Here is an 11,096-nt window from a genome sequence, read left to right as displayed (position 1 = left end):
TATATGAGTGTTATGCCTGCATGTAAGTAAGTGCACCCGTGTCGTGCAATGGCCGTGGAGACAGAAGAGGCTCTCTGGAATTGGAGTTATGGATAGTTGTTAGCTGCCATGTGGGTTCTGGGATTCAAACCCAGGTCTTCTGCAAGAACAACCAGTGTTCTTAACCGCTGAGCCATCTATCCAGCCCCCCAGATGCTTTATTCTTAAGATTTCACAAATCTTCCTTTTGAGTGTATGTAAAGAAGTTATATTACGCTATCCAGAGGTTTTAATGACAAAATGGCATAAACTAAAAAGACCCATTCTGGGCAGGGCATAGGGTACACACCTTTAAGTCCAGTACTCAGGAGGTAGAGATAGAGGCAGGTGGATCTGTCAGTTCCAGGCCATCCTGTTCTATATACCTAGTTCTAGGCCAGTCAGGGCTACATGATGAGACCCTGTCTCAAAAAACAAGTAAAACTAAAAAACAAAAACTCCAAGGAGCAAACAAAACACAAAGACATATCATTACTTAGGGTATCCCTTAATCCAGGAGCCAGGAATTATTTTCTTTGCCACAGAGAAATTACCGCCTCAATGAAGTTGATCTACCTTTAGAGCTCCTACTAGGATCGATACCTAAACATGTTGAACACTGGGACTATCCATACTGGTAAATAAAACAGCAACTTTTTCTGCTGGTCAGCTAACTAATTATGAATATACTTATTTAATGAAAAAAGAATCTTATAATTGTGTTTTTGTAGCTTAGTAAATGCCCATGCCTTCAACTAAGCTTTTGGGCATTGTAGTCCAAATAATATTTTTTGTTGATGATTTCTACCTTAAAAGCCTGAATATACAACAGTCTATTAGAGAATGCAGTTTTATACTAGAAACCAAACTGACTTAAATGGCCAAACCTATGACCCTTAATAAAGCATGTCAAATTGTTAAAACTGGAAGGGCTGAAGCATCACAGTGCTTTTTGAGTAAGAATTTCTGGATGCTTTAATGCCACTCAAGAAATTGTTCAGTGGTTAAGAGCACTGGTTGCTCTTGCAGAGGACCCAGGTTCAATTTCCAGCATCCACATGGTGGCTAACAACCGTCAATAACTAGTTCCAGGGGAATCTGATGGCCTCTTTTGACTGTAAAGATAAGGAAACGCACCATATGAACAGTGATCGAAAATGTTTCTAAAATAACTTTAGATCTAGAGTTACTTTTCATACATTTTTCAACTGTATTTAAGAAACCACCCACTAAAATGCAATAGTGATCAATTCAGAATAATACCTTCCTTTATTTTTTATTTTATTTTATGTGTATGAATGTACTATCTGCATGTATGTGAGTGTACCTGTGTTGTGCAATGCCCGCAGGAGTCAGAATAGGGCTTCGGATTCCCCTGGAACTGGAGTTAAGGACAGTTCTTAGCTGCCATGTGGGTGCTGGGAATCAAACCTGGTCCTCTGTAAGAGCAGTCAGTGCTCTTAACTGCTAAGCCATCTCTCCAGCCCCTAATACTTTCTTTTAAGTACATAAAAAATAAAGTGCAGCAAGGCTTTAACACCTGACAAGATCCTAGAAAAAGCTTCTAACTTTGATTTTACAATTTGGGTAAAAGGTAGAAAAATGAAACTTACACTCATCTCGGAACCTGGGTTCTGCATTAGGCCCAACTCTGCCAAATGTTTTTATGACTTCTGTATGCAAAGAATGCTGGTCTTGATACTGAGGGTCTTCCAGGAAAGATGCCAACTGCATTTTCACTCTTTCTAGCAACTTAAATGAGATATTATATTACTATTTCATAGAATATTAAAATATGAGTAGTGTAGTTAAAGTGAACAATGAACAGTAAACGTGTCTTTCAGCAGTAAATTCCCTTTAGAACAGTATGATGAAAGAAATTTGGTGTTAATGAAATACTTATGAAGTCTTGTCAGAAAAGATTTCACACTTCTGTTTATACTCATCAATTCTTAATTTCTTTTAAAAATACAAATAGACCCTAATAAAATTTAAAAAGAAATGGTAAAAATTCGAACTATTTAAGGAAAAGTTGGCAAGTTTCTGATTTGGTATCTAAGTTATAATTCTCAAATAGTGTAAGTTACCCAATTATTCACCTCCTGAAAGCAATGAGTCATAAATGACTTACATTTTACTCACATTTCCCTAAAAGACATTTTTATTTTAGGATTTAAGAACGTGTTGAAATTCTGCCAAGATTGCAAGCACTGCAGAATGATGTGCTTCTTTTCCTGTTGCTTCATCAGTAAAAAGTGCAAGGAGAAAAAAATAAAAAGGAAAATAACTAACAAAATTAATTTTTATTATAAAAATCCCTATGACAAAGGAATTTTATTGAATTTCTTATGTTGAGGGGTGCTATGTCCTCAAATAATTTATTTTCTAATCTGTAGGCTACTTTCATTTGTATTAAGGGGGTGTTCGGTATAAATAAATAGACAAAAAAGAATAAAATCCAGATACTAGTCTTGAGAAGTGCCTTACATTTAATGTTGCAGCTAGGAATAGAATGTAAAAACTTGAAATCAAATTAGTGTCAGAATCAAAATACCTTCCCCTTTAGGGAGGAAGACCTTGCTAATCAGCCAAACAAAGCAGACAAGTCAGGATTTACATAGTGATATGTGCCATAACAAGATGTGCATAACCATCTATAGGATGATTTTATAGTTTAGCATCAATGATACAGTTACCAGAACACAAGTGCCCTCTTATTTCATTTGTAAAACTGAGACAGATTCATAATTCTCAAGTTTTGTGGCAAAATAGTCTTCAAATCTATGCAAATTGGCAATCAAAAATTTATGTATCCTGGGCATGGTGGCACATGCCTTTAATTTCAGGACTCAGGAAGCAGAGGCTGGTGGATCTCTGTGAGTTCAAGACCAGCCTGGTTTACATAGTGAGTTCCAGGATAGCCATGACTACACAGTGAGATCCTGTCTCAAAAATGTGGCCGGGTGTGGTGTCGCGTGCCTTTAATCCCAGCACTCAGGAGGCAGAGGCAGGTGGATCTCTGTGAGTTCAAGGCCAGCTGGTCTACATAGTGAGTTCTAGGACAGTTGGGGCTACAGGGAGACCCTGTCTCAAAAAGACCAAAAAAAAAAAAAAAAAAAAAAGAATTTATGCAGATAGGCCTCTTGAATAATAAAAGGCTTTAGAACTAGACTTGATTTGAAAGATTATTCCAAACTGTAATATCCAGGTAGGCTTAATATAAAACATAAAGGCTGGCTTACACTTAGCTTTTTAGTAGAGAAGACTAAACATGTGGAAACAGAATAATTTCTTAGAATAAAGAAATACACTTACTGGATTAAGCTATGATGCTTTTACATACTGAGTGCTTCCTCTGGTCTACAATTAATTAAGAAATAACATAAAAGTTACAATGATCCCTGACCCTACCATGAGGTATGTCATCAGAAATTTGTCAGCAGCACATAGACATAAACAAATGTCAACTGTTTCCTACCTCTCTTTGAATAACTGTTTCCATAATGGTGCCAAAAGCTGGAATTGTGGCAATCCTGACAGAGCTGTTAAAAATTAAAAAAAAAAAAAAGAAAACTGAAACTTTCTCTGAGATAACACATGAGAATTATCAAAATGTATATCAAAGCAAGTACAAGATACAAATACCATGTTAGTCTCTAGTAATGACAAATTAAACCTTTTAAAAAGCAGACCAAGAAGAATGCTCAAAAAGACAGGCAGGATAACTTAAGGTCGCAGTCTGTGAAACTCACAATTCAGGATCACTGGACAAGGTAACAAGGGCCGGAGCAACCCGCTTGTCAACTAATGCTTCACTCATGCCTCGAAGAGTCAGCTGTAAACCAGTCAACATGCAATAAAAAATGGTTTGGTAAACTGGAATGAGAACTGGGTTAGCTGTGACTGAGGATGGGCAGGCAGACTCACTGGCCTTTCTTGCTTTAGTCATCCACATGAGACATTAAAATGTTAAGCCTTTGATTCATGCCACTACACTTACTGGTAACAACTTGTTAGTGAGATTAGCAGAGCATCCTTTCTTGGCTTGGAAGAAATAGTCCATCAGCATGTTTTGGTTTTGAAAGTGCTTACTGATTACTAACGTTCCTCATACTGTTTTTTTTTCTATTTTATGGCCTCCAAATTAGGTTTACTGTGAAGGCTAACTTAAAAAAACAAACAAATCCAGGAGTATATCAAAAGCAAGTTTAAAATCAAATAAGCATATAATCCAATATTATTATTTTGAAGTGCTTCTTCAATGAATTTTAAAGTGTGATGGTTATTTCTCAACAGGCACATTTTGAAAGGAATGCTGAACATAAAAGGCTGGGACAACACTTACATTTCAGGGTCACTGGAGAGAGTAATGAGAGCAGGAACAACCCTCTGAGCTACCAGAGTTTCATTCACCCCCTTCACCAACAGCTGATTGGTCAGCACAGGGGGTATTCACAGGTGATGCATGGAAAGCAAACAGTGTACCACGGGAAGAAGAAAGGATCAACCAAGAGAAGAGAGAAACACAAAAGCAAAACCAAAATTAGAAGCTAAGCAAATATTGCTACTAGAGTGCTTACAAAGGCAGAGAATGCTTAGGAAGAAAATAAAGCTTCAAAAGCTTAGCAGTCCACAAAAAGATTCTGTCACCAATTTGATGGCAGTTTGTCCTTTTGGTCAAAGACTCCATGCAATTTCCAACTTCAATTAAAATGTAAAGTATAATTTTATTTACTTAAAAGAATCTCAAATAAGGATATATCTTGAATATTATGGTTACCATTCTTAAAGCCAACTGGGTATGATTTTATTATGACCAACAAGGTACAAACTGGATTGTTTTTAAACCAAACTGAAGTGGTTTGCAGTCATCACTAAACTGCTTCTGACTATCTACAGCAAGTATATTTAAAAACCATATAGTAAAATCCCCGACCTTTTAAGTCACACAGCTTTATCATTTAATTTAGAGACATTGTTAGACATGTGAGTCAGCTCTGGGTTCAAATTCCAATTCTCCTACACTAGCAGACCTGGAGTCTTATATTACAAAATCCCTTGAAACTAGTTTTCTCATCTGAAAATGCTGAGGTTCTAGCCTAAATCAAAGGACCATTGTGCTACTGATTTGCAAGCAATAAGTACTGCACATGATAAAGGAGTATTCATTCAAGAAACGAATTGAATTATTCTGACTATTTGAGAATATATGATTTGGAATTTTTATAAAAAGAAATAATTACATTTTTTGGTTTGTTCATCTCTAAACAGTTATCTTGTATTTTTCTAAAAGCTTAAATAAATATGAATAGAATTAATCTGTCTCTGTAACACTCATTAAAATAATTCATTTAGTAACCAAGGCAAATTTACAAAACAAGAGGATATTGAAGAGTATATTTTGTTTTTATAAAGATTACTGAGGATAATTTTCTCCCTCAAATTTAGAATGTAAGCAGAAATTAATCCTAAATGCTAATCAATCTGTTCACTTAACAGCCCTCATACAAGATCAACACACATGGAATTTTGTATCATTTAAAATCATTACTGTTTACATGCTGGCACTCCTCTTACATAATATGAGAGAAGGCATAGCTGACATTACATGATGATACTTAATTTTGCAGTGATCTGTTACCATTTATCAACTGACTCACTTTATGATCTTCAGTATCTGAAATAATTTATTAAAAACCAAATAACTAGGTAGAAAATAATGACAATCTTGTTATTATATTAATGCTACAGAGTTCAGGAAGGAAAAATAATACAAAGAAGTTCAAATTCTGTCAAGTAAAACTTTCTTTTTGGTACTGTAAGGTAGCTTCAGTTTGAATCATTAAGACATATTCTGAAACGTCTGCTATCTCATGTCTACTGAAAGTATTTAAAGAAAGTAATTTAGAGGACAATTTCTTATTGTTTTGGAATTTTTAAGATCATTTTTTTTAAATTAAACCAGAAAATTAGCAAGCAAATTTAAGAACTTTTATTACATATTTTATACACTGTATCTTTTGGCCTGGCAAAACAAGTATTATCAGTATTTTAGTAGATGAAGAAATTGAGGCTTATAGAAATGAAGTTCATTTGTTTAGGGTTTTAGAGCTAATAAATAGTAGAGTCCGAAAATGGACTCATAATCTTGCCTGGCTCAATTGATGCTCATGCCTTCTTTGCATTATGGTGTAATGATATAGTTCAATTACCTCATGACTGATATGAGAAATGGTTATGTGATGTAAAAATTCTTTACTGTGAGCTGTGATTCTAGAAAGTCACTAACATGGAAGTCATTAAATTGCCCCCATAAAATAATTTCATTAATTTTCTATTTCAAAGGATAAGACATGGATTCTTGTTTAACAATGAGAACAATATAAACTTCATTATGCTGCCCTGATGTGTCCTGCTATCTAAAAATGAAGCGAAATTTGTGTTAAGTTTCAGTATGTACTTCACATTAGGTTCTGGGTATATCTATTTCTCACTTCTCAAGAGTTTTAAATATCACTTTTATTATTTTCTTTTATTTTATTCTGTACATTTTTAGAAATAGGTGCTCATCTAGCTCAGGCTGACTTTGAACTCACGAAGAGGATGACCTTGAACTTCTGGTCTTCCTGTTTAAGTTCTGTGACTACAGGCATGTGTTACCACAGACACCCAGTTTTATGTGGTACTGGAATCAAACCCAGAACCCTGTGTATGCTAGGCAAGCACTCTACTGAGTAAAAACTCCAGCCCCTAATACCACATTTCTAAAATAAAAGGCAATTTTAGTGGTGCTTTTTTTTTGTCTTTTTGAAGCAGGGTCTCCCTGTAGCCCCCGAGCTGGCCTGGAACTTGCTCTGTAGACAAGGCTGGCCTTGAACTCACAGAGATCCACCTGCCTCTGCCTCCCGAGTGCTGGGATTAAAGGCATGCGCCACCATGCCCGGCTTTGTCCTGTTTTTCTAGGTTTTTATTTTTGATGCACTCACATTTTGAGGGAAGCAGGCATAATTCTAAATTACATAGCATTAATATCAAAAGAAATCTTCTAAACATATATAATTTTTAGCCTCATTTTCCCCAAAATGAGGATCACTGACCAAAAGGAACTTTCTCTTACTGACAACTTTTAATATATCCTAAATACTAATCAAGGTATCCACCTAGTAGCCCTCAAATTCATAATGGATTTGGAAAAAATACTTCAGATTCAGAAGCTCATAATCAACCTGAAAATTGCATAGGCATAGGTATAGTTTTCAGACAAGCAATGACAGTAAGCATCGTAACCAAAAGTGACATACAGAAAACTAGACAAAAAATAAAAGCCACAGGAATAAAGGGTAAGGGTGTGTGTGTGTGTGTGTGTGTGTGTGTGTGTACATTGTATTTATCTAAATTATTTTCGTTCATATGGTATGCTTCTTCAGAACATACATATATTTAGAAAATAAGCATTCAAGAGAAAGAAATAGTTTCTAGGTCTCAGGGTAAAATTCCATAGAGTGTATTAAGGAAGGTTCTTCACTTTCAGGACACGTTTTTCTTTGAGGGGGGAGAGAGGAATGAAGAAAGACTTTTTTTTTTTTTTGTGGTAATGTCCTCTTTCTAACACAATTAATAATCAAATTTACTTTGGTGTTGACCTCAACAAAGAGCTCTTGATTATAGATCTTTAAAAAGAAATGCTATGGACATGATTTTCAATTTCCTGAGTACTGATGGAATTTATTTAGATTTAATCAATCTAATTTATGTATTTATTGAAAAATTAGAGAAAGCAAATATTTTAAATATATCACTATTTATCTGTCTAACTGCAATTTATCTTAAACTGTAAGAAATTCTAAAAGATTGGAATTAACTCTTCTTATGGAAATAAATGCTTTAAAACATTTTACGAATCATATGCAAAAAGGGACAGTTTTATTTTAGATAAATATACATTCCCTGTACTATTATATTATTTGTGAACTAATCACCCAAATTAGAAAAAAGTGATATGATACTTAACATTTATTACCGCTTTTATATTCCAGACGCCATTTTAAGTGTTTTACAAGCACTAACTCACTGAAATATTAAGAAAAACCCTTGGATACTTTTTACCATCATTTTCACATTGTAGATGAGAAAACTAATGTAGGGAGAAGTTCAAATCTGTCCAAGTAATTAACAAAGTCACTAGGTAGAAAAGATGGAAACTGAACCCAGGTAGCCTGGCCCTACGGTAAGAATCAGCAGCACCAAGAAACACAAACCAACTGAGTATTCCAAGTTCTAAAAACAAGTATATATCCAAATATACTAACTAGTCTAGAACATAATTTGCTACCTGATGGATACAAATGATATTATACTACTTAGGTAGCAAGTTAAAATTGAGGTATACTATATGAATAACTGCCTGTGTTATAAGCTATGGGGAGTAAATGAATAGGTGTGTTATTCCAGATATGATACATGAGAGAATACAATAATTACAAATATTTGTATTGGAATACTACTAATGAATACAACAACTTAAACAATGTGCTATATTGCTTTAACTTGAGTAGTTATTTTCCTCAGTACATAGAAAAGGACAATTAGGAAGATTTAATAGAATGGAAATTAAAGTTAAAAAGAGAGAAATGGAACTGAAAATAACATGTAAGGAACCAATAAAGCTAGAAAATATTCCTAAATATGTCAAAGCTAAAGTTCTGCCCCATCACACAGTACACAACTGCAGAGTGTTCAATGTCACAAAACACATATATGCATATACATAATATTTAAAACTAAAAAACAAAACAAAACACTTTCCCTTTTCCAAAGACAATCATAACTGGAACCAACAGACAAATGCTGACATACCTCAAACATTCTAGCAGCAGTACATCTGACAAGCGCTGAAGTGTGGACAACGCCATACCACAAAACAGTAAGCAATAGCTCATGATAGGCTGGATTTGCACTGCAATAAAATAACAATGTTAAAATTGAGGCCATGTGTCTAACTGGTATATTGAAAACACTATACATATGAATATATACATTTATGACATGTATACATGGCATATTAATGATAAATCATACTGTTAGCATCTATGAAAGAAAAGTTATCTTTTTAATAGCATAAAACCCAAAATTATATATAAAAATAAAATTGATCTATGAAGCTGGGCATAGTGTGCATGCCTATAACTCTAGAACATAAGAGGTAAAGGGTGAAGGATTGCAAATTCCAGGCCAGTCTGCACAACACAGTGAGACTATCTTAAAAAAAAAGAAAGATAATTCTTTATGAGAAAGTATGCAATTACCCTGCAGTAAGAATTAAATGAGGAAGTTATAACCTCTGCATGTTTTACTTTCTACATCTATAAACACTGGATGAGTAGTACATAGCCTGTTTTGTCATGGTTGTAGTATTAAGGAAGATCAACTCAAGGTATCTATATGGAAGACTCTGTTGGTTGTGAAATTTATCTTAATATAAGACAGTATTATTAACAAATGCATGAACTAGCTGAGCATGTTTTCAGCCAAGACCGAGAAAGAAGCTGGTCTTGGTGGTCTAGGTCTATAATCTGTTTCTTGGGAGATTATCAGGAGGAGCCCTACTTCAAGGGCTGCCTGGGCTACAAAGTGAACTTAAGGCCAACTGGCCAGCTGAGGCAAGTAAGTGAGATCCTATCTTAAAAAAAAAAAAAAAACCCCAAAAAAACACAAAAAAATGGCTAGAATTATAGTTCAGTGGGAGAGCATTTGCCTAGCATGTGCAAGGACTAAGGTTCAATCCCTAATACCACAAAAGAAAGACTGAGAGAGAAGTATTTGGCAACCATGAAATGTGAATAGGAGCAAGATAAGCAAGCCAATAGGAATTGAAGGAGTCCAAAATATTGGCTTTCAACAGAGGCTCCTTTTCCATTTCTAGGAAACCATTTTTAAAAATACTTGAGTGAATTTTTCCTACAGCTTCAAAGAAAAAACTAGTCGGCACTTTTATCTCATTTAAAAATTACAATGCAATGATTACAAAATATTAAGAATGTCCAAACAAGCAAAACCAGAACCAGAGGAAAAATTAAAAAAATCCTCTTTAAGCCAATCTTTGTATAATTAGGCTTAAAATATACATTCATGCTATGAATCTATCTGGAAAACTATACACGCTTTAAAAAAAATTCAATGCTTTTTTTTACTACTTTTCTTCTCTAGCTGTTGAAACCCTTTTCCTCCCCTCTTTCTGGAACTCTTTGTCCTGCTTCAGTCTGGGTGGCTGCTCTTTCATCTGCTTTAAAACTCTTAAAGTGGGACTTCCCATTGCCATCATCCTGGGCCTTCCCTCTTTGGTTCTTATTTCCTGAATCTTATATCTTTTTCTTTGATATGCTTTAAAACAAAACAAAACAAAACTATAAGCTATAATGTGTTACCCAAGTTCCACAAAAGAAGCCTTCAGGCTATCCAGAGGAGCATGAGATAATGAAAGAAGAGTCATTACATCTTCTAAGAACCCAACTAACAGTTTTCGGTCTTCTTCCTAAAAGGGAGAATGTTGATAATGAATCTCCAAGCAGCTGAGTAGAACTAAAGGCCATAATTACCTATTTTTAAATAGAAAATGTTACTACATAAGGGAACATATCCTAATTAGAAAACTATTTCATTTGAAGATATTTATTAAACATATCTATGGTCATCAGTGGTATGAAGACAGACTATATTACTGATTGACTTGGACCTCTGCTGTTCAAAAGATAGCCACTAGCCACATGATTATTTGTATTTCAGTTAATGAAAAATTAAGTAAAACAGAAAATTCAGTTCCTTAGTAGCTACAATTCAAATGCCTAATAGCCACATATAGCAGTATCCACATTATTGAAGAACTCAATATAGATTATTCTATTACTGTAAAAAATTTTATTGGTTAGTCCTGATTTAAGGTACATTTTATTTACATTACTATTTTAGTTGCCATGAAATTTCCTATATACAGTTAAATACAGACTACGAAAACTGTTACCTTTCTAAGAGTAGAAAATTGATTTCCAAGAAACTATAATATCCTGGCGGTAAAAAAAAAA

General features: G+C 34.4%; 1 protein-coding gene across 6 annotated transcripts in view; it reads right to left on the bottom strand.

Moving 5' to 3' along the window:
• Positions 1–11,096, bottom strand: part of Relch (RAB11 binding and LisH domain, coiled-coil and HEAT repeat containing) — a 117,740-nt gene that overhangs the window by 17,752 nt on the left and 88,892 nt on the right. For 4 of the 6 annotated variants that reach the window (XR_003850743.1, XM_008840647.3, XM_008840648.3 and 1 more), the window contains exons 21-25: positions 10,443–10,549; positions 8,875–8,974; positions 4,364–4,446; positions 3,497–3,560; positions 1,632–1,770 (exon numbers count right to left, since the gene is read on the bottom strand). Coding sequence is in view for 4 of the 6 variants with exons in the window: in XM_008840647.3 (XP_008838869.1) it covers positions 1,632–1,770; positions 3,497–3,560; positions 4,364–4,446; positions 8,875–8,974; positions 10,443–10,549 (493 nt within the window). In the remaining 2 variants the exon portion in view is untranslated. Of the gene's footprint in view, positions 1–1,631; positions 1,771–3,496; positions 3,561–3,770; positions 3,854–4,363; positions 4,447–8,874; positions 8,975–10,442; positions 10,550–11,096 lie in introns of all 6 variants that reach the window. The other 2 variants (XR_003850744.1, XM_008840650.3) reach the window with 2 other exon arrangements.

Source organism: Nannospalax galili, unplaced genomic scaffold (assembly GCF_000622305.1).
Source record: "Nannospalax galili isolate Female #2095 unplaced genomic scaffold, S.galili_v1.0 scaffold298, whole genome shotgun sequence".
NCBI classification, from domain to species: domain Eukaryota; kingdom Metazoa; phylum Chordata; class Mammalia; order Rodentia; family Spalacidae; genus Nannospalax; species Nannospalax galili.
The sequence above is the reverse complement of the archived record's forward strand: the minus strand, read 5'-3'. Positions and strand labels throughout refer to the sequence as shown.